This window comes from Pocillopora verrucosa, chromosome 11 (genome assembly GCF_036669915.1).
Source record: "Pocillopora verrucosa isolate sample1 chromosome 11, ASM3666991v2, whole genome shotgun sequence".
NCBI classification, from domain to species: domain Eukaryota; kingdom Metazoa; phylum Cnidaria; class Anthozoa; order Scleractinia; family Pocilloporidae; genus Pocillopora; species Pocillopora verrucosa.
In genome coordinates, this window is record NC_089322.1 from 7,556,761 (window position 1) to 7,583,947 (window position 27,187).

General features: G+C 38.9%; 3 protein-coding genes across 4 annotated transcripts in view; 1 reads left to right on the forward strand and 2 right to left on the reverse strand.

Moving 5' to 3' along the window:
• Positions 1-27,187, reverse strand: part of LOC131799939 (DDB1- and CUL4-associated factor 1) — a 159,570-nt gene that overhangs the window by 123,885 nt on the left and 8,498 nt on the right. The window contains exons 11-21 of the mRNA XM_066173944.1: positions 26,466-26,672; positions 25,973-26,062; positions 24,889-24,968; positions 24,485-24,625; positions 24,185-24,287; positions 23,374-23,638; positions 22,667-22,809; positions 21,979-22,060; positions 21,342-21,436; positions 20,142-20,255; positions 19,731-19,873 (exon numbers count right to left, since the gene is read on the reverse strand). Of these exons, the coding sequence (XP_066030041.1) occupies positions 19,731-19,873; positions 20,142-20,255; positions 21,342-21,436; positions 21,979-22,060; positions 22,667-22,809; positions 23,374-23,638; positions 24,185-24,287; positions 24,485-24,625; positions 24,889-24,968; positions 25,973-26,062; positions 26,466-26,672 (1,463 nt within the window). The remainder of the gene's footprint in view (positions 1-19,730; positions 19,874-20,141; positions 20,256-21,341; positions 21,437-21,978; positions 22,061-22,666; positions 22,810-23,373; positions 23,639-24,184; positions 24,288-24,484; positions 24,626-24,888; positions 24,969-25,972; positions 26,063-26,465; positions 26,673-27,187) is intronic.
• LOC131774018 (uncharacterized) lies at positions 1,795-10,994 on the forward strand. 2 transcript variants are annotated; one of them, XM_066174583.1, is made up of 12 exons: positions 1,795-1,887; positions 2,297-2,413; positions 2,768-2,795; positions 3,618-3,805; positions 5,311-5,427; positions 5,923-6,107; positions 6,348-6,467; positions 6,939-7,015; positions 7,367-7,407; positions 7,832-7,928; positions 8,269-8,365; positions 8,836-10,994. In XM_066174583.1, exons 4-12 carry the CDS (start codon positions 3,640-3,642, stop codon positions 10,423-10,425), a joined length of 2,490 nt encoding a protein of 829 aa, XP_066030680.1. In that variant the 5' UTR covers positions 1,795-1,887; positions 2,297-2,413; positions 2,768-2,795; positions 3,618-3,639; the 3' UTR covers positions 10,426-10,994. The 2 variants fall into 2 exon arrangements, with proteins under 2 accessions (XP_066030680.1, XP_066030681.1); XM_066174584.1 differs by having other exon boundaries at positions 2,306-2,413.
• LOC136284361 (uncharacterized) lies at positions 16,055-19,024 on the reverse strand. The gene is made up of 3 exons (XM_066174595.1): positions 18,503-19,024; positions 17,024-17,104; positions 16,055-16,742 (listed from the first exon to the last, which is right to left on the reverse strand). The coding sequence occupies exons 1-3, from the start codon at positions 18,866-18,868 to the stop codon at positions 16,605-16,607; spliced, it is 585 nt and encodes a 194-aa protein (XP_066030692.1). The 5' UTR covers positions 18,869-19,024; the 3' UTR covers positions 16,055-16,604.

Below are 27,187 nucleotides of genomic sequence, written 5' to 3' on the forward strand. Positions count from 1 at the left end.
TGTTGAAGCCCTCAACATATTCGAGTGATGGCTTTTGGGAAAATCCAACACAGAATCTATACAGACCACCAACCCCTTCAGTTGATCTTCAAGAAGGACTTCGCCTCAGCGCCCAAATGTCTGCAGAGAATGTTTCTTTTCCTACAGCGTTATAACTTTACTGTTCTGTCCGTATATATATATTATGCTCTTGTTGCAACGGACAATTTAAGTGTATAAAGCAACAAAGTTGACGCAATGTTTTCATGAAATGCAAACCTTTTGACCGTTATTACCTGGTTATTCTTCAAAGGAAATGCGGATTTTGAACTTAGAGAAACTTGTAATCTTGGAACATAGGAGCATGGGGTGTTAACATTACACCTAACAACCAGTAAGAAAAGGACGAATAAATTAATAAATCGGCAACTAAATTCTTACCTCTTGTGCTGTTGCTAAGATAGGAAATCTTTTCAGAAAAGAAAAGAATGTTTTGATGTCACATTGACTTACACCTTCCTATATCAAAAGTGGAGAAAACTGATTGCAAAATAAACTCGGATTAAAATTAGTCTTGGCAAGGACGTAGTTTGCTTTTATTTTGAAGCTAGTTAATTTGGGGTTGGAAAAGGGAGGGGGGAGAGGGGGTTAAAATGAACAATGCGATCCTTTGTTTAGCTTGATGATCTTTTTACTTCAAGTCTCTCCCCAGATCATTGAGCCTCCGATAGGCCAATCTGTTACCGAAGGATACCCTGTAAACCTTAGTTGCGTAGCTTCAGGTGTTCCAACACCAACCTTGGTCTGGACTTTTAATGATGGTAACCTGCCATTCGGTATCAATCAAACCGGTCACGAAGGAGAATCATTCCTAGCATCGCCAAGTGTCACGAAAGGGATGAATGGGACTTACAAGTGCAAAGCAAAAAACAAAGCAAATACAATTAGTTCCTCAGCAACACTACGTGTTTATGGTAAGTTCAGTTATTATGATATTGATCATGATGATGATGACAATGAGGATGATGATGATGACAATGACTTTGATGATGATGATGATGACAATGATGATGATGATGATGATGATGACGACAATGATGATGATGATGACGACAATGATGATGATGATGACGACGATGACTTTGATGATGATGATGATGATGATGGCGGTAATGATAATGATGGCCACAAGTTATCCAACTTAATCAAGTTGTTGTGGTGCTTTAGAATGTAGACGGACGATCATTTACTTACTTCTACCTACCCGCTACCATAGTGCTGGAAAAGAAAGAAACTTCGTGTTGCATGACTCACTTTTTGTGTCCTTCTGATACGAAGGTGCTGAAAAAAGAACATGGGAAGATGAAACACTATACCTTAATTTAGAAGTTCAGCGAAGGATCTGGGGCGGTCGACCAAATTTATACTATGAGGGCTTCAAGTTTGTTCTGAATCTTTATCGAAATCCCGACGATACTCACAAGGAAACACTTTTTTTTCTTTTTTCATCTTCGGTCACATTGACTGGTTTGTTTCGTTTCTATGTTTTTGTTTGTTTTGTTTTTTGGAGTGTTAATAATATAGTTGTAGTTTTAATGAGACACTAGCATTCTAATGAATTACCCCTTTTCAACGCAGGAAAAGCCTCTGCTCGAGTTGTTCCAGAGAAATACATAACACTGACAAAAGGAGACATCCTCACATTGACTTGCAAAGTCAACGAGGAAACAATAAACGTAATGTGGAAAAAAGATGGAGGCTCAATAATAGAGAGAGCAATTATAGATACACGATTACATCAACTTCTTATTACTGGAGTTGCGGAAAAGGACAGTGGTGAATATTCTTGTGAAGCACGTAACAAGCCAGGAACTGTGGCTCGCTCTGTTGTGACAGTAAATGTCAAAGGTAAGTTGTTTAAGCAACCAAGTATAATTTCAGTAATTAACTTTGTAAGGTCATTATTATAAAATACACCTCCGGTTTTTGTTCCTCACAAACTTTTCCAGTGGTTTTTTGGTCTTCTGGGAACTAGAAATTTAAAATGAATTAAATTCAAAAGAAATTTTAAAAAATGTTTCAAAACGAATTCGAAACAATAGCAGTATGTTATACATATTCTATAATTCTTTCACCAATCTTTCTGTCTACCTTTTTTTGGTAAATTCACACATCTGGGTCTGTGTTTCCAAAAGTTATTCCCGGCCACCCAACGTGAGCTCTCTATCTGGATACTTGGTGGTATTAATTTTTATTTTTAATGCCGACCAGCAAATTACTTTCCTACAAAGCTTCTTCTATTATTATTATATTTCAGGAAAATCAGAGGCTCCCTCCAGCAGCTCACTGGAGTGGTACTACATTGGGGGACCTTTGGCTGCTGTCGTTTTTCTACTGGCGCTCATTTCATACATTAAAAAACGCCGTGTGACAGGTAAAATGTTACCATACGAAAATGAAATGTGTCCATATGACAGATTGTGGCTTTTAATACGTCAGTGTTTTGGAGCAGTGTTTTAAGCAGGTCATATTCTGTATTTCCAGCACTGATTTTGAAGGTCCCTCTACAGTCCCGGTAAAGCCCATCAAATTACAAATACGTTACAAATTATATGAAACTAATTACCATGATAACCCACCTTATTCCCTCTCCCGTTGTTTGACAACAGAGTCAAATATAATTTAAACGTGGTTTCTGAGTTGCAAGCTTTAACTTAGTTAATGACGTCATTCTTACTCACAACGAAGCCATTTCTTTCATCTCTTTCCACATATCCTTTGATAATAGCCCCACCTGAGGTGCCACCTAGGCTGCAGTAAGTGAATCCTCTTTTTTTAATGCTCCCTGTTTCAACTTGTGGCTATTTCCGAAGTTTCTAACTCTTGAATAAGTCTCAGTAGAGTGGTAATAAGCGCCACTGCTGAGCAAATAAGTTTTTTTTTTCAGTTTGGACCGATTTTATTCACCACCAAAAGCACATAGGCCAAAATAAAAGATTTTTCCTTTCGAAGCAGCGGCAGATTTCGAAGTCATTCTTATCAAATGGCAGTCAAATGTTTCCTAACATTCTTTCTGTTTTGGATTCGTCCGTCCTTCACTTGTTTTGACAGTTTGTTTAGTATCTTTTTTTTTTGTTACCAGTACGCTAGGTTGTGGGTGGTGTACTTTTAAAGAAGAAGAGAAGCTTTGATCCTTTGTCACTCTTTGTTACAGAAACTACAGTTGAAATACACTCGGAGTCTTCTAGACCGATTTATAATAATATTACTCGATGTACCGATTGTGGACAATACTTCGGATGGTTTTAATTAGTATTTCATTTCTCGCGTAGGAGGCACGATATTTATATGACGTAAAATGTCGAAAAACACAGTCGGCGCTAAGTTTATTCAATAAAATCTCCTCTCTGGGTCGATGCGTTCAGTAAATTAGTATCTAAATTTCACTTATTTCAATAATTTTTTCATTGGCAAGTGATAATTTTCTGAAGCACCTGGAAATGAAACGAAAAGAAAAAAATTAAAGTGAAGATATAGAGGATATCTTTACCACGTTACGTTAAACCAGATTCAAAGAAGGAAAAGATAGATAGGTAACACAGATGGTTAAAGTCTTGTTTTCATCTGCAATTATTCAGTGAAGGGGACGATGAAGTTGAGATGGATCAGCTGAACGGAAACACAGATGGATGGGAGATTGCAGTTGACCGCCTGATCCTTCGCGAGCATATTGGCAGAGGGGCATTCGGTTCAGTGTGGCGAGCGCTACTGGGTCGTTCTCGAGGCAGACCTGGAAATCGCACGGTTGCTGCGAAATGCTTCCTACGTAAGTACTTACTTACAAAGCTTGATTAAACTATCCTTTATTAATTTTTTGAGTAATATATCTTAATAAAGGGCATTTCATTTAGAATATGCTTTATTAACGTACTTGATACATAACATGAATAGCTTAAAAACTGTGCGCTGTTAAAATGATTTACCAGCTGGCATGTCAAATTGTTAGCCGATGGTTCCCCGGGGGACCGGTTCTTAAGTCTTTTGTCATACAACGCTACTACCATACAACAGAACACGAATATCATTTGAAGTATTAGAAGCTATGGAGAAAAATGAAAATTTATTGGTTAAATGGCATTCAAGCGAATAAAAGCGGAAAATACCATAATACTGAAAATGTCACTCCTTCGTGTATTTTGTAAAATTGCTCGCTTAGAAACTTTTGATGGGAAATAATGTCATGTGACCTCAAAGAAACCTGGAGAGGGTGAGTCTGGCGCAAAAAGCTCAGAGCCATTTGCCAGTCTAGTGGTGGTAGTATGATCTTCTTCCGCTGGAAAAGCTGAACGTCATAATGCGATAGAACTTGTATGAAGCGGTCACCTTGTAATAAGCGGTCGGTTTTCAAAGTATCGAAACTTTCCTCCTTTGCTTATAGTGCTTTTTATATCAAGCAGTTGTGGTCACCCTTTACTAAGTCCCAACAGCCTATTTTTAATGTTCCTTACCTGTATTGAACGGTCACTAAAGTGGAAGTACTCAAATAAAATTAAGAATAATCTTTCAAGTAAAATTGAATCCAGGTTTATCTCCCGAAATCAATGTTAGTAATATTTTTGAGCGAGGCTGTGTATGTTAAGTGGTCCGTGATGGCATAGAGTGGCGTTTTTAAACTTTTATCAATAGTAGCCCTATTCCGTGGAACCTATATTAAACGGTCAACCATTTCCCGTGCGTGACCGCTAAATACAGGTTCGACTGTAACAAGCTTATAGAGTCAAACGAATTTAGAATAATTCTGGAAATGCTAACGAATTATTGTAGTTTTTAGTAAGATAAAAGCAAGGATTATGTACCATATGAACGGTAGGAAACAAGAAGGCGCAAACAGAGCATATCTTTATAAAAATTGTCTCAAATATCTATTCGACCGACTATTAGGTATTATAACAGGTGCAATTTCAAGGCTTAATTGCGTCTCTACTTTTGTAAGTTGTCTGTAAACAATTGCGCGGTCCAATGAGCTTGCCTAGTTAACAACAATGCTCGAGATGTGCAGCGTTTTCTTAGCAAATAATTTTTTCAACAAGGATGAATCTACTTTTGAAATTTCATGTTCAATACAACTGAACAAGACGGCTAACTGACATTTTTGTGGCAAGTATGGATTATATGGGGTTTCGAAAACTAACTTTTTTTTATGTAGACCAAATTTATTAGAAGTTGCGCTGGTAATACAGCACTTAGTATACAAAAATGTTTACCACATAATTGTGTCTCTCTTGACATGCAAAGTTTGTTTGTTTATCTAATTTTTGTGTGGTTTCCCAGCAATCTCCGGAGAGAAAGGAAGGAAGGCCCTGCTGAGAGAGATCGAGTTATTAAAACTCTTTGGAAGGGAGGGCCATGAAAATGTTGTTAAGTTCATTGGCTGTGTTACAGTTGGAGGTAATCAGCTATTGTTATGAATATAATCAGCTAATTCACAGTAACGATAAAAACATATCCGACGTCAACCAGTATTGCTTAGATAGTGTACTAATTCAAGGGTTATTTCAAATTTTTTGTCTAATCTAAAGAAATTTACTTCGCACTGTATGTAGGCCATTTTACTTGGAAGATTTAAGCTCTAAAATTTACACGCTAATTGTGATAATAGTTTTAACTTACGATGGGAAGTCTCTGTCTATTTATCTGCCATCCCTATTTTCCTAACTTTCTGTTTATCTGTCTGTCTGTCCATCTCTCTGTGTGTCTGTCTGTATTTCTGTATCTCCTATAGGTGTCCATCCGTTTTCTATCTGCGTTTTTCCCTCTTTGACTTTCCCTCTCTTTCTTAGATATAACTAAATTTATAAGTAGATAAAGCATGTACAATTCAAACACATTTTGCAACTTCTGCACTGCTTGCCGTAAAATAATTTTCTTGTTTTTCCCTTTTAGCTCAGCCAATACTTATCATGGAGTACCTGTGGCGAGGTGACTTGCTGGGTTATCTCAGAAAATCCAGGGGGGTTTTCGACCAATATCATCATGGGGTCGGAGGGGTCGACCACTTGACAACATATGACATGGTGCTGTTTGCTAAACAGATCGCACATGGCATGACTTTTCTCGCGTCCAGAGGGGTAAGTGCTCAAACTCTTTCTGGTCAGTATGTGATCCTGCATGTGTTAAAATGGCGTGACTTGCAAATCGTCAAAAGAATATTCTGTACAGCTAAAAAGATCCAGCACATTAGAATCACTATTTCACAGAGAAATGGTTTGACATTAGCATGATGTTAAACTTTCTACCTATATTTTATTTTATGTAGTTTATAAAAGTCCCTTTTGGCAGATCATATCATTTTTTATTTTCGATTTCAGATAATTCATCGCGATCTTGCAGCTCGTAACATCCTTCTTGATGAGCATCGTGTCTGCAAGTTGACTGACTTTGGGCTCTCTTATCAGGATTTCAAATACGGCCCAGGAAATGCCAAGAGGGTAATTTTCAGAATTTCTTCATCATTTGGTCAATTGGTTTTGGGGCTGCTGGTATGGAAGATAAAAAAGTGAAGAATTAAAATATTACTGTCCTCACAAACCTTTCTTTTCAGTTATACAGTTTTACTGCAAAACATATTTCCCTTCAATGGGAAGCCGTTCTAAGCGTATCGAAACTTTCACAGAAAAAAAATTGTACCTATGGAGTGAACACAGGAAATAAGAAAGCGAGAAGAGATATCGTTCTCTGAATAGCAAAGATACAAAATCGAAAGGCAAAGAAACAGGAGATTTAAAGGAAAAGGAGTGTGTGAATTGTTTTCATAGAATTTGTACAAAGGTGTCTACTGCTCTTGACATTATCGTAAGTCCTCACATCACGGTTTTAATCTTATATGCAAATTATTTTAGAAGTTGTATACAAGGCTCTTTAGATGTCAGATGTCTATAGTATTTTGGTTACTCATCCAGGGATGTATCCCAATCAAATGGACTGCACCCGAGATTCTCTTTGGACATGTGGAACAACTGTCAACCAAAAGCGATGTGTACGTACTGTATTGGTTATTATCTACATATATTCCAAGAGTGAACATTTTTATGATTCTACCTTAACTTAGCGAGGAAAACTAGAATATTGATTAGAGGGTCATTAGGAAACGTCAAGCTGGGAAACAGCTGAGGTTACAGCTGTAGTATGAGACTTTACACGAAATGATTAGGATAAGAAAAGACGGATGAAAGGATGAGTGGATAATCAAACAAATAAATATGGCGTTTTCTGTTAATGAGGTTGCTTATGTCTTGATGGCATGTTTTTAAACATCCCAAGTATCTGAGTGATTATAATCTTTCTACGCCAGTTGAGATATATCGTCATCCCTCTATTTCTTTGACAGGTGGTCCTACGGCATCGTCCTGTATGAAATCTTCACTGTCGGTACTTTACTTGTTTGTTACTTTAAATTCAGGAAATATACCTGCCGAGATTGCACGCACAATTACTAATTGATGAGTGATACCGAGCGAACAAAAGAGCATTGTACGATAGAGAAGTTGAAGCAGTACTCAATGTCGCTGATAAATAAAATTATGACGATGCATAACAACTTGACATAAAACTTAAGTTTAAGTAGAACTGAAAGTATTTAGTACATTATTGAAAAACCTTAAATCCATCGCTACACTTAAATTTGTTTTTTTACAGTACTCTTTCATCTGATGTAAAACCGAAATCTATTTCAGCAATTAATTGTCGTTTTCACAGAAGAACCATTTCGATCACCCTGAGAGGAATGAAAGTGATTACAACAAGAAGAGTGTGCTTTTTTGGCGAACAGAAAAAAAACTTTATTTTTCCACAGGAGGCATTCCTTACGAAGGATGGTCTCAATCCACGACAATGAAACAAATCGAAGAAGGTTATCGTCTGCCAAAGCCTGAACATATCGACGACAGTTTGTAAGTGTTGCTTCCTCTGTGTGGAATGTTATATAAGTCAAAAGCAATTTCGATTGCTGCTGTGGTCAGGTGTTTTTGATACTCTTGGTCTGAATAAGAAGTCTTCCTAAGAAATTAATCTTATCTTGTCAATACAAAAATTTAAATGAAAAGTTGTTGAGTCAAACAAAGAATACGGTGGGTTTTTCATCACAGAATTCGTTTGAGCTGCAATGTAATGAGATAAACTTAGCATTTCAGTTATTTTTGTAACTAGTTGTGGTTTCTCAACTTTGCTACTTGCAATATTAGTGCCTATCGCGGAATTACTGTGATCATATGTCCCTGTGTTTTTCTATAGATACGCGGTGATGTTAAACTGCTGGAAATACGAAAGCGCCAGCCGGCCACACTTTGTGAAGCTCTACCAAACAATGGATACATATATTAAAACAAAGGTTTGCCATACAGCGTCTAATTCAGGATATACTTTAGCAATTGAAATTGGTATCCTATCAAGTCAATTGCGAATTTCTTTTCACGTCAATGTGATGTCAAACGCATTAACTACCCAGCCGCTAACAATTTGTGAATTCAGTTTCATCATGAACCAATGTTACTTTTTAAACATATGCAAGTGTGGTTACGTCATGTCAGTCTGGATCATCCTTATTTTCCCTCTGTTGTCTACACACAAAAAAGAACGGAACAGATCTTAAAATTACACTTTTGGAAAACTTTGACAGAAAGGGAGACCTAACCCGAATTTTTTCCCTATCAATTCATGCAAGTACTAATGGTTCTTGTCTTTGTGACCGATATCTGATCTGCTCTTTTTTTGTCTTTTTAGTGACTCATTTTTGAAATTCCTTCGTTCAAGATTTTTTAACTCATGCAGTTCCTGATTAACTTCTAATCTTTTTCATAGACATATGTAGATATCTTTGACGATGACAAGTATGATGAGGATAAGTACAACTTTGTCGATGACCGTGGAGCTGTTGCAAACCCAGAAGATGCAGGAGCGGACGAGCTAGGAGCAGCTGCAGCAAATCCCATCGGTGAAGTGGGTGAACTCGGTGCTATGGCACATCCCTTTCTGGTTGCAATGGACGATGGCGCTACAGCTTTCCCTTTTGGAATTAACGTAGAAGACGAAGGAGCACCTGCAATAGGTCCCGACCGTGATATGGGTGAACACGGTGCTACGGCACATCCCTTTGTGATTGCAATAGACGATGGTGCTACAGCTTTCCCTTTCGCTATCAACGTACAAGATACAGGGGCAGCTGCAGCAAATCTCGCCCATGAAGTGGGTAAGCACGGTGATGCTGCACATTCCTTTGTGGTTGCAATTGACGATGGTGCTACAGCTTTCCCCTTCGCTATTAACTTACAAGACAAAGGGGCAGCTGCAGCAAATCTCGCCCATGAAGTGGGTAAGCACGGTGCCACTGCACATCCCTTTGTGGTTGCAATTGACGATGGTGCTACAGCCTTCCCCTTCGCTATTAACTTACAAGACAAAGAGGCAGCCGCAGGAAATCTCGCCCGTGAAGTGGGTAAGCACGGTGCTACGGCACATCCCTCTATGGTTGGAATTGACGATGGTGCTACAGCTTTCCCTCTCGGAATCAAAGTAGAAGAAGAAGGTTGCGCAGCATACCCTTTTGAGAGTGATAAGAAAGATATGGATGCCCAAGCGTACTCTTTCGAGAGTGATACTTTACCATATCTTAGCGAGAACGAGGAAGAAGATGTTGATGACTCCGAGTGCCCTCTTGCGATTGAGGAAGAAGAAATTGATGACTACGAGTGCCCTCTTGCGATTGAGGAAGAAGAAATTGATCCTTTACCATCCTCCCTGGTGATGGACCAAAACGGTCTAGATGCTTCAGTATGTCCCCTTGTGACTGACGAAGAAAATTCTGATTCTTTAGCATGCCCCCTTATGGGTGAGGAAGAAGATTCCAATAACTCAGCATGCTCCCCTGTAACTGGGGAAGAAGATTTCGAAGCCACAGGAAGCCTTTCTGTTACTGAAAAAGAAGATCCTAACTCTTTAGCACGCTCCGCAAATGAGGTGAACAAACCTGATACCTCACCATTCCCTTGTGTGATGGAGGAAGAAGATCTTGATTCTTTAGAATACAATCCCCTGATCGAAAAAGAAGGCCACAGTGATTCCGTCTTTCCTCCAGATATTCAAATTGATGACGAAGAAGGTGTAACAAGTGAACCTGAAAGTAACGTTGGTTATGAAGGTGCTGTAGCAGTTCAATCTGAAAAGGAGGCAGTAGAAGAAGAACCTGAGACTTGCCAACTAAAGTACACGAAGGATGAACAAGACGATCTTGGAAACTATATGGACGACCAAAGTGATGCTGTAGACCTTCTTGACAGGGAGGCTGGCGTACAAGAGTATGATGGTAATCAACTTGCTGCTGCAGATAAAGACGAAACTGGAAGTGACGAAGACGAGGAGTCATCTGAAGTAACTCCTCTTGTGCAGGACTGAGGCTTAATAGCAGAATTGCTTAACCTCCAAGGTTGTAGTCTTATAACACTCTGTAGTAATTTGTAGTTTAGATTTCGAGAACGTCAGCCTCAATATTTCATAGCTTTTGATTTTAAGACGTAGTTTCTATCGTACTTTTACTTTATTAATGCTTTGGTAGTGATGATAACCATTTTCATAGTTTATAAATGGAGGTTAGATGGAATTTTCTTGGAAAAAAAAAACTTGTTTATTTACTTCACTTTTGCATTTCTTAGTTTACCGTCTATTCGCTTGGTGCACTTTTCAGTGCTTTGTTTTTGTTATTGACTGTAGGCTGATAGAGACAAGAAAAAAAAAGAAAAAGAAATCGCTGTTAAGATAATTTTTATAACTGATCTAGTCAGAAATTTTGCCTAAATTTGTGAGTGTTGTTCCTAGTATAAGTAATATTTCTTAATTTTTTTGTAAGTGCATTGAAGAGAAGAACAATAATGGACATGTTGATCTCTCCCAAGTCACAATGAATATTTACCCTGTTAGGAATAATTAAATTGTTGTAAAGCACTCTCTAAATGCTTCAGTAAACTTATATAAGCTAAACTCGTTTTGTTTACTCCATTCGTTGCAGCAAAATTGCTGGCTCGGATCAGACCACTTTGAGCAAAACAAAGGCATATGCGCATAAAATGTCATTAATAAGAGTAGAGACAAAAGGGAGAAAAAAGGGTGGGGCGAGGAAATCTAACTGTAGATCTCATGGACACAATAAACTAAAATGACATTTAGGCTCATTCAGAACACAGTCGAGCCAATATAACAATGGATTCTCATTCAATCATTTTTCAATTTTGTTTTTGCCACGAGCACTTACATATAAAGCTAACATTGCCTAACCTATTACTTCAACTTTCATCGTGGGGAGAACTGTGCTGATTTTTTAGAGAAACAGGCAACTGCGGTTATTTTCTTACTGTTTTTCGTTGTGTTTCTTGACATGAGCAAGGCCTTTGCCAAGATTAACGATGGCATTTTGGTGTGGCTTAGTTCATCATTAATCCATCTGATAGACAACAAGTAGTGCTCATAAATTCTGAGTTCTCTGACCACCTGGTCTTTGAATCCAGAGTGCCACAAGCGGTTGTTCCATGACTTGTCTTATTCAGAATATATGTAAATGACTTTTCATATGCCCCTCAATCTTGTTTTACTGAATATTATTGGATGATGCTAAACTTCAGATTTCTTTCCCAGTTCAAGGCTGGGCGAAGACAATAATTTTTTCTGAGAATTGGAGTGTCCTTTAAATTAAAGTGAAGTAAAACCACGATCGTCGATAAAAGATCAGTAGGGACTCTGACGTCGATCTACACAATTTTAGTTCATGTCTTTTATTTCGGTATTTGTCTATTTGGCTGTTGAGGATACGTTGTAGGAAGTATTTATCGTTTAGATAGGGTTTTGAAATTTTTGTACACGAAATTAAATTCAAGTATGTTTTTATTTGAACCTCCTGAAAATCTGACATATTTCGACCCACTCAAAATGAATATAAAGAACCCAAAAGTAATCACTAAAACGTAACTTCGCTTATCCTTCTCCATTCACCTCCACGGGAATTGCGCCCAAAAAAGTTGAGACTGTTGCAGGAATAAATTAATACAAATCATCTTTTTGCATCATTTTATCTCATAGTATTAAAGTATACACTACAACAAATAGTCATTTAAGTGCGGTGGCAAGAGGTGGGTGTTTACATCTCCGCTTCGCAGCTTGGTAAATATCCACCTCTAGTTAAATCTACCTCGGTGAAGAGTTAAGAAATAATAAACATTTGATAAATTTCCAGTGTAGCGATTAGCATCGCAACTTATCGTGATAATGCAAACATTTCAGAAAAGACAACATTGGAAAATGAATCATTTTTCTAGCCATATCTTGTAAAATTAATGTCAATAAAGGAAATATGAATAAATTCGAAAGGTCTTGGCTGGCCACCAAACACCAGCACACGCACAACAATAACTAAAGTGTGTCAATAATCATATATTATTACCCTTGGTGTTATCAAAACAAGCAGGCTGACATATCTGTCAACTAAAAACGGTTTATTTATGCGATTAAGAATAAAGTATTTGAAAGCCTGATGACCCAATTTGCCAGTCTCTAGCTAAATACTATAACAGGTACTGATAAGTAAACACGTAATACCTCTTGAAAACCGTTAGGAGACGGATTGTGCCTTTCTGTGTGAGCGTAACCAGTTTTCATGACTAAGCTATTAAGTCATTCATCACGCCCTTAAAACCAAGACTATTGCCAAAATGGCCTAGAGTATATTCTAGAGCTCGTGTGAGTGATTTATTTGTGATATATCATTACACATTTCACGCTTTGTTTTTGGAAGTAGATGTGAACTGTTTGTGGAAAAAAAAAAATTTGTTGAACATTGATAAGGGCTGAGACGCGCGCTTGTGTTTTCATCATAAAGTTAAAGTTCTTGGCTAAATCTCGTTTTTTATTATTCTCGAATTTACTAATACCAAAATATAAGCCATTTAATTACCAATCAGCCATTTTTGTGGCTTCCTCAATTTGTGAGATGTTTAATTTAGTCTTATTTGATATTCAAGCGTGACGCATTTTAAAATAAAGGTTAGACATATTCATCTTGAGGTTTTTCCTCCTGATTGTGGGGAAAAGTCAGCTGAAAGAGGCCAAAAATGCAAAAGAAAGCAGTGGTTCACTGTGACTGTATGTATAGAGAAGTCAGCAATAACTGAGGCGGCGAAAAAGGAAAAGAAAATAACAACCTTACTTGTTTAAAAGCGCCGCCGGCAATAGGACTAAAGGGGCCGCACAAATGTACGGGATAGACTCTTTTAAGGTTTTATTCGACAAAGTTGCTTCGCACTTCGCTGAAAACGGTTTGTTTAGTCAATATGCGAGTTATTAGATTTACGTGTGAGAGAACAGGGCACATCGAGCAAAGACAAGTCCACAATTAACGTTTATTTATTAATTTTGTTTATGCATGGGCGATCTTTGAATAAATATTAGAAACCCGTCCTAAATAGATAAAGAATCAATTCTCAATCAATATCTCATTGCATTTCATGGCAAAAAAGAGAGACTAATTGATGTTATGTCTTCCTCTTCTTATTATTCTCCTTCCTTTAAAGAGAACATGGAAAAGAAAAAGAAATTTGTATTCCTCCTCATATTGCAATAGAGTTTTCGACTCTGTAAGTGCAATTGCTTGTCAGCATTCAATGATTCCTTATTGATTAATATAAAATTCGCAAAAAATTATTTCTTTAAGGACACGGAAGTTTTTCCAAATAAGTACAGGCGACCTCGAATCACGAACAACAACAAAACGCCCTGGCTGTGTCCTTTACTGCCTTTCTCACTTCTGTGATTTTCCAACAGTAAAGAAAGGGATTCAGAGATGAGTTCAGATAAACTAAAGTTTTCGTAAAGAGCCACAGAACATGAATTGCTGATCCACTAAGTACTGTATGTCTCAATATCGACACAATTATAAAAGGGGTGTAGCATGCCACTAAAGCCAACTGCACCCAAAATATGCTGGAAACTGTTTTCTGATATTGTTTGATGTTTAGTTGAACTCTTTCGTTTAATCTTTGTTTTGATGAACCTTTTGCTGTCCATGCACGTACTCTTCCCCTTCCTGTACCTTTTACTCCTGCTCCTTCTTCTGTGGCTGTTCTTGTCCCCGTTATTGCGCCTGCTACATCTTTTCCTGCTCCTATATCTTCTCCTGCATTTGACCATCCTTCGCCAGGGTTGTCTTCTACTTCAGCCTGGTACCGCTGTAATCTCAGGTGGATCTTTACGTAGCAAAACACGGAAGTAACCAGAGATACCACAACGGCCACAAAAGCAACAATCTCCGAAACCGTTTGACTCCAGACACGAACCAATCCGCATAAAACAGCAATTATCCAGCATAAAAGTATAACAGCTTGAGTTCGCTTTAGTGTCACAACTTGTCTGTATCTCAGCCTCAATAACAGAACAAGAAGTCTGTCAACACTGATAGCTGTTGATATCAGTACAGTCACTTCAAACAAAACATAGTTGGATATACAAACAACCTCTTCGACGTAATACACAATATCTATGTCGGTGTTACCAAGATCAATGTAAAGAAATAAAACAGTCACGAACAGAGGTTGTGAAAAAAGACCCACACAAAGATCGATAGCGGCTAGACATTCAAACAAGACCTTTGCAGCGGGATGCAAAGAGGACACTTTATAAAATGTTAATAGAAGCAGACCATTACCAAGAGATGCAGTGAAGGAGAGGACAATGTTGAAAGCGAGGAGAAATGCTACTACTCCAATTGGTAATTGTGAAAATAACTGACTTGTGAGGGTCGCCATTGGCGCTCACGTTCAGACTTGTGGCTCTGTCTTTCCCTCTTTTGGCAGCAAATGAACGTTTATTGGGCGATCCCTATTCGATATAAGAGTATTATTGTTTTGTCGAGAATTTTAACAGTTTCTATTGGATAAAAATTCCTCCTGTTGTCTGATTTTCCGATGACAAATGTCACAGCTATAATTAGACTTGTTTTTAACTCTTTTGTGTTTTATTCATATTCTTTGAATTTTCATCATGTTTAGTAAGCAGGTGCCACATTTATTTAACATACTAAATGACGTAGAATCTGTGAATTGTTTTTCGCCAATACTTTGTAGAGCTTTCTCAACAAGTCAGCTTTTCTTTTCAGTTCCTGACCCATGTGTGTCTTTGCCCTTCTTAGCATGCTCGTTTTGTTTTTAAGGTAACATATTTGTGGTTATTTTATGATAAGCAAGTGCTTTTTAGATGAAAAAATTTGCATAATATACTTATGTTAAGGAACATCGTGGTAAATTTTCATAAATAAAGACATCATTGAGCTACAAACAACAACAAAACGCTCTGATTGTCTTCTTTACTGCAATTCTCACTTCTCTGAAAAATTAATTATTTTGCCACAAGTGTTCCCTAAATTCAGAACTCATTAGCCAGAGCCAATTTGCCGGCACGTCAGGATATGTTAGTGAGTAGAGGTACTCTTTAACTTGGCGAAAAACATAAGCGCAAGGCTAAAAAAATATTCGTGAAAATCTTAGCTCGATATTACTTTTTCCTCTGAATGAATTCGATTAGGGTTTAAGTTTAAAAGAGAAAACACAACTTTAAAATTAATTAAATTTGCTTTGAAACGAGTTGGGTGTGGTGTGCGGAAAAAAAGTGTTACCACCGCAAATAGCCAGCTGAAAAGAAACAATTACCTCCATGCTTCTTTTGAAGTAAAAATGAAGAAATAAGCCACACGAAATATTAGAAAATCACCGCAGGAAAAGAAAACAAAATGGTCTTGACCGAAAACCCTTCAACTCTGTTTTTCTTGAATATAGAAAACCCCCGTCTGCCGTTGAAAGTCTTACATGGCTAGAGAGACTTAAACATCACCACCAGCTCATTTCGGAAACAAGATTCGTTCTTTGGATGTTCAGTGTGGTGTTCAAGAGGAGAGTTCTCAACGCCTTTAGCAATGAAAGAGTGGTAACTGCTATAAAATAACATGGAGAACCTAAAGGAAAATACAAACCAAACAAGAATTAATCAATTTCGTTGCTTCACGGGCGTATATGATCGAAGTCTTATTATGTTTGTTTCGTCATTGATCTTATAATTTCCATTGCAGCCATTGTGGGAAATGGTCTCATTCTTTTCCCTCTCTGCAAGATTTCTTCCCTTCATCAACCGTCAAAATGTTTGTTCAGTAATCTTGCATGCACTGATATCACTGTTGGACTCAGTTTCCAGCCGTTTCATCGCCCTTACATAATTTCCCAAGAACACTCTGCAATTTGTTACCATGGCTCGCTCATCAACCGAACCTTGGGGGTCATTTTCTGTGGCGTCTCTGTCCTCACACTGACTGCATAATCAGTAACATGGGTGTATTTTTTTCGATGATGACTTCTACTTTCTGCTACATAGCATTTTACATAAAAAAAAAACTCCGCCGTCAAGAAGCTCAACTCCAAGCTTAAACTATCATTCCCAAATTGTGTGATACAAGTACATTTTTCAAAGATAAAAACATAGCAGAATGACGTGCTCATTGTTGAGTTGAATTAACAACTTAAAGATGGAAACTTAAAAGCCGCGCTTCAAAAAATATCAATATCACTGTCATCATCCGAATCATCATCGCCAGATATCGTGATTTCAATTTCGTCGTCATCATCATCATTTTCATCATCATCGTCATCGACATCGTCATCTTCCTCGCCACCTTCGTCGGATTCCTAAGAGAAAAAAGGCATGGAGTCGTTATTTTACTGACCTACATCAAACACGTGTTGCACTAAGTGACGTGTTTTTGAATTATGTTCCAGAAGTAATTTAAAGTTCATCTCTGCTTTAGTGCCAGGGGGCGCTATAGTCCACAACCTAACAAAGTGCAGGATTTTGTATGCAAATAAGGCACGAACCAATCACATAACCGAATCCAAGATGGCGGTTTCACTTCTCTTTGATTGGTCCGTTCCTGCGAATATTGATGTGAAAGTCCTTAAGATTCTCATACCTGCTCGTCCTCGTCATCAGCCCTACGCAGCCGCCCGACTTCGTACACCCGGCAAACGCTTTCGTCGGTGCTGGCCTGATTCTAAAAAAGAACGTTACCGAATTTATGATATGAAATAATTCACGTGAACTGTTATGACATGATGACAAGATCTTTACGATGATAGTTTGCAACTTATGCAATCATGAAATGACAAGTAAAGCCAGTCAGATGGTTCGCATTGCCAAAGTTTCTCCCAGTTGTCGTGGCATGAGGTAGCTGGGATAACTGCTACCTCCTGAGCTTGCAGTGCAGGCGTTATATTAGGGCGAGTTAACGTTAAGAAGTTCGCGATCGATTATTTCACCGGCCATGTTTGACTTAGAGTTTGAGTGGAAAGTGGAAGGAGGGGGCAGTGAAAGGCGAATAGACGCTTGCTCGAAGAGGCTGTTAAAAAGCGAAACACCCCATCACTAATTGTGCCTCACCGCAGTTTCGGAATTGAGCAAGTAACCGTAACCACAAGAAAAAGAAAAAAAGAAGAAAAAAAGAAGAAAAAAAAAGCGTAGAGCGGATGAGCGAAACTGTGAGGCAGTTTTTTTTTCAGCGAAGAGACAAATGGCTTCGACTTAACCTCCTCCGAGGACACAGATATGAGCTGACATTCGCTGCATTCTATGTTCTTTGAGTGTAGCTTCCGTTAATCCCTTTGACGATGTATCTTCCATTTGATCGTAAACGGTACTTTGAAGCAGACACACTTCTGCACTCGAAGGTTTGTTTTGTAATTAGTTTTAAAGCTAACCAGCATCTGAAATAGAAAGCTTTTCCTAAGCTCAAAATTTAAGATCACGAGAATAAAGAAAATGATCACCAAATAAGAAGCTCTTGATTTTTAAACAAATTCTCCTTGTCAGCACCTTAGGGATTACATAGAGAACAGTAAGGAGAATATGCATACTGATCTTAGCATGTAAAGGGTCAAGCCCTGAAGAGAAATTTTTGAGTAAATTTGATGTCTGAAGAAGTATTACAGTTCGTTCATCGTAAAAAAAAAAATTAAAAAATCGGTTTTCAGTTTCAACTGGTTTTAATCTTCTTCACTCTTGAGAACCCGTCTTTATCACTGGGGGGAGGGGTAGGTGAATTTTTGGGGATCCCACGGTTTTTAGGGGGGGAGCGGAGGGGGATCAGTCGTCTCTAACAGAGCTTAGAGGAGCAACTATAGAATTGACTGCCAATGAGGTGGGATCATTACAATACTACAGAAATTTAAGGGGGGATCAGGTGTATTTTATGGTGAAACAAAAAGAATACTCCGATCCCCCGCCCCACTCCTCTGGAGGAAAATTAACAGGCCCCTTCTAAAGTTTACTTCAACTGCTTCGTGTTTGCCAAATTTAGCCAACCAGGATCTTTTCTATCCTTGGGAGTGGTTAGTCCTCGAAATCAGTAATAGATCTTAAAAATCTCATTGAATGTGGTAACAGAGAGACTTACTGCAAAACATGCACATGTAAAGAAGCTGTTTTCTTCAGTATCGCGAATGGCCCTGAGCGGTTTAAATCTAGTGGAGAACAACACAGTTAGACACAACCGAGAACTAAACTGGACACAATCAACGACTAATTGTGAAACTTCGTCGGCAAAATGCGTCAGAATTCTGTAGAGGAACATTATCTTGAACAATATATTGAGCAAACTTGGCATATTCGAATCGTTTCCTTGAGTCCAAACCTCTCTGCTAATAAAACTGAAAATAAAAGACTTCAAAAGGAGATCAACTAGTGTCATGTCCTTGCACGTGAAAAACTCCACTTCTTTTGGTCGACGCGAAGATGATAAGCCGGCGCTTTTGAAAAACATGAAAAATCCACTCTGTTCAGAGATTATGGAAACCTCCGTCACCTGTGTTCAGAAATACCGTTTACGTGTGGACAGGGGTCTGAGAATCAGGTTACAACGATTCTGTTAAAAAAACATTAAGAATTTCTAATAAAGCCATACGAAGCACAAATAAAGCATCTCCTACCTTCCGTACACAAACCGTCTGTTTAGTCTGGCGCCGTTAAATCCGCCATGACGCGGAATCACCTTCAGGTGGGAGAACATTTTTTCAAGATTGAGTACAGATAAATGTTGAGGGAGACCACTCTATAATAAGAGCTGACACGAGTATCAGAACGACCTAGTAAGATGATGAGACAAGTGTTTCCTTTGTCAAAGGTCAAGAAATAATTCTTACTCACCTACCGGTCTACCAGGAGGAGCTTAGGGTTTCACAAACCTTTTATATAAGTAGCTACCGTTAAAGAGATAGGCGGTGGTGATTACTTAGGGGTCGTATAAAATTCGCAAAAAATCTCAACGAGGTAATTTGGTATTATAAGTCGAGTTGGTCACCACTTCAGTCAACGTTAGCCCTTCGTCATCGCTCTGACGAAGGGCTAACGCTCAAAACGTTAAATTCGGAACTATAAACGGTGGCTAATTTACGTTATCAACTCAGTTTATAATACCAAATTACCTTCTTAAACTCTCCAAACAACAAAGCACCACAGTTCTTTAGAAACTTTCCACCTTTAAAATCTTAATAGGAGGCACTACGATACCATATTTAAGCGAGAGTAGAATGCACATAAGAAACTCTTAATGAAACTACTGGCAATCCTCCAAACAAGCTGAAATACTTTTTCAGATATTTTTAGCTCTGGCATACATGACTTACCGTATTAAGGAGAATGGAGGGCCAGCGGACACAGGATTGTCACACTGCGCATGCTGTTCGCGAAGATACCGCGTCACGATCATGTCCAACGTAGGCGGTGACGGTGGGCGTGCAGGGCGAGAAAGATCGGAAGGTAGAAGCCGCTGACCAAAACAAACATGCAAACAAAGAAATTGATCGACGTATCATAAACAATATTGTAACACAAAACATTAATAAAATAATAATATCGTAATAATCAACAAATTATTATCCTTTTCGACAAATAAATTTACACGAGATTAAAAAAAAGACTTTTTCCATGAATTTCTTTGTTCTTATGGCAGGGGTGGGATAAGCACACGCCAAAATTATGATCAGCATTCAGATACAGTTATCCTGACCGCTCAATCATCTAAACATTGTTATTACCTTTCCTGTTGGTGTTCCAGGGTCGTTGAATCGGTACCGCGTCAGGGATGGAGTCCCGGGAGTGCTAACACCAGAGGAGGCCGTAGAAAGGCTTGAGGAGTGATTGAATCGAACCTGTGTACAGTGACATGGGACATGACGGTAAGCATACGGTTAGTCTTGTACGAAGAGATACGATCCACATCATGAGCCTGACTGCTTGCCCGCCTGATTCACTTGATCGACCGATCGACTGACCGAACGAGCGAGCTCTAACCTACTGAACGATTTACTGGTTGATTAGCTGATGGACGGACAAGCCGACTGACTGATAAACGAACAGCCGTAGTGACAGACAGACTGACTAACAAACTGACTGACGGGCCAATTGACTGACTGACGGACAGACGCAATGACAGACAGGCGGACTAACAAACTAACTGACTGACGGGCTGATTGACTGACTGACTGACGGACAGACGGAATGACTGACAGACTGATTGCTTGACTAATTGACTGACTGCCTGACAGAGACGGAATAACTGACAGACTGACGAACAAACTAACTGACTGACGGGCTGATTGACTGACTGAATGACTGACAGACTAAGAAAGGGGGCAAGTTTCTAAAGAAGCGCTGTGGTGCTGCGTCGGTGGGAGAGAATAACAAAGTAATTCAGTATTACCAATTGAGTTGATAACGTAAATTGGCTACCGTAAAGAGTTTAAAAGCTGACGTTTCTGGCGTTAACCCTACATCAGTCGCTATGACGAAGTGCTAACACTCGAAATGCCAGCTTTACCCTTTATGGTGGCCAATGTACGTTATCAACTCAGTTGATAATACTAAATTGACCGACAGACTGTCTAACGGATGGGCTGATCGACTGACTGACTGGTAGATTGACAAGCTCAATCACTTACTAACGGCTGACTAACTAATGGACTGGTGGACAAAGGAATGGAATGATGAAATGAAGGACAAATGGACTGACTTAATTTGTCGATTCTTTTTCCTGTAAAAGAATTTCACAGAAGAATTTCAGAAAAAAAAGGACAAATTTGGTCATTTTCATCATAACCCGATCACGCAGACTCGTGCCATTATTAAATGACTTTAGAAAATGCGATCGCTGTTACGAGATGATTGTATTTTCCTCATGAATCAAGGGACCTTGTGATCACAGAATACACTTAACAACGACAACATGCACCACATACTTTCCTATTAGTAGGCGTGTAAAGCAGATTTGATTCAGGTTTTGGGTCAGGTAGATTGGCTTCTCTCCGTAAAACCTCTGCAGTCTCATGAAGTCCTAGTCCAAAACAACCACACCTTTGATTAACAAATGAGCCAAACACCCTCAAGACTAGAACAAATTTAATTCGAGTGTCCAAAGTAATCTGGGACGCTTCGCCTTTGCTCTGCTAAGGGCTGTAATTGATCTAGACAACTCACGCCACCTTCTTAACCAATCAGATTCAAAACTAAAACCAGTTGCGATTTTGTCGCCCGCGTTTTCCCGCGCTTCAGAAGGTTGTTTATTTTTACCTTAAATTCTTATTGGCTCCACGTGATATTTTTCTTCGTTCTGATTGGTTGTTTTGATTGCTATAAGACACTCAAAATAAGAATCAGAGACTTAACTACAAAGAGGTCTTACAATAAAGATTATTCCTACTAAATTGTAGAAATAATCCAGCTCTGCATAATTGTTGGACTGTCAGATGACTTGGGACTTTCGTTTCTAAATTTCAAGGGTGTGTTAAAAATAGGTTTTAAGGGAAATTCTTCAGTTTGTGATTCCGCCCCTTGACCTGATTTTCTCTTAATGCTCCTCGACGCTCCACAACAAACCTTGGGTTGTGAGGTGACTGTGAACTAGTTGTAAAAGCTCTTTTGCCGGATATGAAATATGAATCTGCGCAACAACATCAGCCTAAGAAAGTAAAGGCTGATATTAAGTTATTGGGCTGTACAGGGTTTGAAAGTGTCCTACTTAAGAGAACATCGAAATAAGTAAGAAAACCGACCCCACAGAAGCTATTGGGTAAGAGAAGTAAAAGGACAATTCAAACTCTAAAACTGTTAAATTTACATATGATTTCTTACTGGGCTGTTCTAATAATGCTCTAGAAAGCATTAATTTCTTAATTTCCTCTTAACTTAAAAGTATTTAGATGAAACCTGATAGTGTGACCATCTTACCTACGATCAAATGTTTTCTTTTGGGAGGGGATGGCAGGGAAACTGAGGATGTCCCTCCTCCCCTCCTCTGAAAAACAGAGAAAGCCTGAAGGCAGTCTCGATGACCATCCATTTTTAAACAAGAAATACAAAGAAGTAGATTCTGATAAATTCTTCAAACAAAATAATCGATTGTTCATTATTTAAGCAAAACTTTAATAATCGAAATTAGACTTTACCGTACGTTTGCCGTTCAAACAAAAGTTAGTGAGCTGTAAACTGTCGAGTAAAGACGCTGTTGAAGGTCTCCGCCCTCCCCTGTGTGAGACGATAGGTTGTGTCAATTACAAGTTCATACCTTGTTTATTCTAGACAGGGACGGGACTGCAGAGGACGTAGCCAGGGATTTACCAGTGACTCTTTCAAGTAGCTCGGCAGCATATTTGCAGAAAAGGGCGTGGTCAGAAGCATTATCCTCAATGATCGGCTCTCGCATCAAAACTGTCAACAAATTCAAGACACACGACATTGAGTCAACGTAAACGAAAGAAATGAAATGATGTTTTAGAAGGTCAACATGGCTATAAATACGTCAAGATAGCTGGATATTTGGCGAGCTCTTTTTGGCGCTTTTGTGAACTGAGACGAAGAGTCTTGAACTAGACAAAAGCTCGACTGATTAAGTTGTTCAATGAAGGAATTACTACATAGCAAAATTATTCTGCTTATATAAGAATCAAGAATGACTTGTTTTCTTTTAAGCGTTGGAAAGAAAGCCATCTGTGATGGTGAGTGCTCGTTTTACATTTGAAAAGTGTTTTGACCGTCCTCTATCGCTTTTTACGACTTCTTTGCCGACGTTGGCTAAACATTACAAACTTTGTAAGTCTTCGCAACGCAACCTTTTATCTTGCGCGAGATAAAAGCGTGATACCCCAAGCGGATAAGAGCTCAGGTATCTATCAGAACACAGGACTCGCTTCATCTTGCCCACGGGCACGCCCAGTTGTATAATATACATGGTTGGACAAGTGTGAAGAAAGCACTGCGCAGTGCAATACTCACTTTGTAACTGGCCGCTGTTAAACAGCTGTAGTTTTCCAATGACTTGTCTAATCTTGTCGCTCCTCGATAAACCACATAACGCTTTACAAGTCAGAGCACGAATACAATCTGCATCAACCAATGGCGTTTTCACCATCAGTAAGGAGAGCAGAACCTTGATGCCATTACTGGCCCTGACACATCCCCACATCTTGGATAAGATGTCGTCGCTGCTTTTGAAAGCCGGCTTGGATTTCGACTGAAATTTTGCAACAGCTCCGTTAATCTGCAAACAATGACGACAAAAGTAATCATCGCGGTGACGCCAAACACTACTTAAGCAGTTGAAAAAAAAACTGAAAAAAATCAGGCCTGTACCATAGTTAAACGGAAAACTGTAAAAAAGGAACAACGCAGTCGGCCTGGTAGCTTAACACCTTAAACACTAAGTACAAATTTAAAAGTTAAATTCAACAAATATTCCTAACGTTTGAGTAGCAATTCTTTCATGAACTTTAGTCAGCCTAAGACTGGGAGGAGAGCAGCGTTGAGGGAGGGGAGGGAGGGGGTTGAGGAACCGTGGAGAGGTAAACAAAGATTATTGTGTTGACTCCGATATTGACTCAACTTTAAGCGACTTTATCATTACCAAGTCAGTTACAAAATGAAGAAGTTTCTCCTGCTCTACCAACAAACTACGCCTGTAACTCTGTTTCCTATTTGTTTTTGCTTGTTTGTTTTCGTTGTTGTTGTTTTTTTCTGTCGCGAGAAAACTTTGAGAAACTCATGCGGGAGGGAGGGAACTCAATCGAAACGCGCACAAACCACTTACCCTGACTCGAGGACCGCACACACAGTTACAAATGACGTGGAGAGCGGCTTTCTGTACCTCAGAGTCATTGAGTAAACTCCCTTCAGCGCAACGCAGCAGAAGCCTAGAAAAAAAGATTTCTTAATATGACTGAATAGAGAGTATATAAGCCTTCTGACCTCTTGCTATCAAATTTTTTCACGGGTCATTAAAATAAAGTGACTAAGAACATTTCTACTCCTTGTGATGATCACGAAGGACTTTAAATGGGAATTTTTCGAGTCTTCACGTCTAAATTAATTCTCTTCCCGTAGATCATACCTCATTCCTTTCTGTTGTTCTCCTGACGGAAGTTGCACTTCTTCACACAGCGCCATCTGAGCCTTAGGACCGACTGTCAACACAAACAGCATCTCTAAAGCAAGGCGGGTCACGTCGGCTGCTAATCGGATGGCGTCCGCTCTTGAATGGAGCAAAGAAAAATTGTACCTTAATAATACCTTAAGTCGACAATACTAAAAAGCTTCTTGTACCTTTTTGAAGGCAGTAGAAAATCATTACATCTAATTTTCTGCTAAATGAATTATCAAAAACTTCAATTCCTTGAGTTGAAACGATTTCCGAGAATTTCAAAGTCCAGTAACACAGTCCTACAAGCAGACCTTTCCTGATTTTCCTGGACTCGTACAAACTCTGGAGAAATGATAGCAAAACCAATGACTTACCTATTACTGGTCACTCCCCAGTCTGACGATAGGGAGATCAACTGAAGCAGCAGGGTGAAGCCTTGAAGTCTGTTCATCATCTTTAGGAGAAAAAGAAAACATGTTACATTATAGCGAACTTCAGCAGTCAGGAAGGCAACGTCGAGGAAGACGTCGACTGAAATGATGAATTTTTACTTTTGGTTAGAATTTCGCGAGTGGCTGGATGTGTTTATCGTCTCTTACGGGGCCACAACTTCAGCATAACATATGTAAGCTATGCGAGTTCCAAAATGTAAGTTTTACTTATTTGCAATCGGTGTTTCCGTTCTCAGACCACACAACGTTGGGTGATTTCACGTTTTCGTTTTGCAGAGAGCATCTACGGAGACGTACAAAGTTCTAAAACGCACGTGCTAAGCAATTAGATCTTTTGTTTGGCCGCGTCCTCGTTTCAGGCCGTTGTGGTTTGCCACAAATCCCTGATAAAAACGAGAAAACGTGTGCATTCTGCCACTGTAAAGACCTCAGACAGAAGACAGTTTACTCTAGTTATAGGTAAATTGGCAAGGTGTGTCTATGCTTATGAACACTGGTGAATAAAATGAAAAAATAAAAACAAAAACAAAACAAAACAAGAAACGAACAAACACACAAATGAATTAAATTACTTCTCCACTCTATTCCTGAGAGCGAACCGTATATGTAAACTAGGAAACTTATGAATATAATAATAGTAATAACAATTATGATGATGATGACGATAATAATAACAATGATAATAATAATAATAATAATAATAATAATGATAATAATAATAATAATAATGATAATAATAATAATATCAAAACCGAAGAGAATAACGACTAACAACAACAAAGCAATGGAAGTAGGTGTCATGGTGTCCATCGAGGGGTTTCATAAGCTACGAGTTTGAAGCTGGACATTGTATCATGTCCCTGTGAAAAATACTATAACACTCTACATAGGAGTTCAATGCTACTATGTGCCCTCCACTTAATAAACCAAGATACGCCGCTGCGAAATAATCAGCCACGACCATGTGACGCTTTTTTTTTCTTTTGCGTTATTTCTCAGTTATTACCTCAACAGGCTCCCAACGCAGTGTTGCTGGAGCATACTCTAACATCAACTGACAGTTCTCCATTACACTGCTGTGAGACAGGGATGCAGCCTGAAAGAGAACAGTTGCTCATCAATATCAGTTGAACAAGATGATGCTTGGCTACCAAAGACAAAACTGCGGAAAAAAAAAACAAACAAAAAAACAAAACCAAGCAGACAGGCAAACAGACAAAAACAGTATCTTCTGCGTAAATATTTAAGACGATTTGGAGTGTTTGTTAGGCGAGGTTCATAAACTTTCGTGGTAAAAGTAGAAAATTTACAAGGATGGGATTAAATGTTAAGCAGAATACTGCCAAAAACCTTTGCCAGGTTTAAGTTAACTTCCAACCTCTCTGAACTAAAACAGCCGAGCAGGCGTAGTCCTTTTACATAACATAACATACTGAATTTGCCCATCTGACGATATACAAATTTTCTCCTAGAATTAGGGAGTAGGCTTGGAAATTCACCTTATACGCTGGAACTGGAACTGGTGGTGTTCCACCCTCGTTCCTTGCAATAGATCTTCTCAGCGCATCTGCCCTGATGTGAAGATGGGCATCAAAGTATCTCCGTAGAGCCATGCAAGTATGTTTTGCTGTCTGCCGGCTGCCAAACACCTCATCATCACTCAGTAGTTCTGCCTCGTCGGGACGAAGGATTGAAAGCGTACTTAGCTGCCAGACAAGGTTAAACAAAAAAAAGATTCTTTTACAATGGTTTGCAGCCAGAAATATTCGTTGTTTTCAAGATGCAAACGCAAGTAGAATAGGACCGTAAAATGGCTTGAAAAAATTTAAACGAGACTGCGCAGTCTGGAAAATGCAAACACGGCGTGCACTAAAAATACTTGTTAATTCATAGCGGTCGGCATGTCTCTAAACTACGTTTCAAAAGTAACAAACCGTGATTTTTTGAAGTGGAGGTGGCTGGCTATTGGTGGATATTCACTGAGTCTCGAAGCCGCGAGGTGAATATCCACCGCCAGCCATCGACACTGAGGTGAATATTTGTTTTAGTATATACTTAAAGAGTAAGATAACATAGCAAAAAGGGATGATTTTAACTCATTTATTCCCGCGATGATTGCAATATTTCCGTGCGCAAATCACGCGCGAGTTTCTTGGAGGTGAACAGTAACGGATATTCGGAGTTTGAGTAGCCAATCAGAATGGGCCTTCAACGTTATCCA

Coding starts and splice junctions, on each gene's coding strand:
- LOC131774018 (XM_066174583.1), top strand. CDS start 3,640: ATGGATCAGCTGAACGGAAACACAGATGGATGGGAGATTGCAGTTGAC. Junction 3,806..5,310: donor TGCTGCGAAATGCTTCCTAC/GTAAGTACTTAC, acceptor GTGGTTTCCCAG/CAATCTCCGGAGAGAAAGGA. Junction 5,428..5,922: donor TGGCTGTGTTACAGTTGGAG/GTAATCAGCTAT, acceptor TTTCCCTTTTAG/CTCAGCCAATACTTATCATG.
- LOC136284361 (XM_066174595.1), bottom strand. CDS start 18,868: ATGTTTTTCAAAAGCGCCGGCTTATCATCTTCGCGTCGACCAAAAGAA. Junction 17,105..18,502: donor TTACATGTGCATGTTTTGCA/GTAAGTCTCTCT, acceptor GTTCTTTTTTAG/AATCAGGCCAGCACCGACGA. Junction 16,743..17,023: donor CTGATGACGAGGACGAGCAG/GTATGAGAATCT, acceptor TTTTTCTCTTAG/GAATCCGACGAAGGTGGCGA.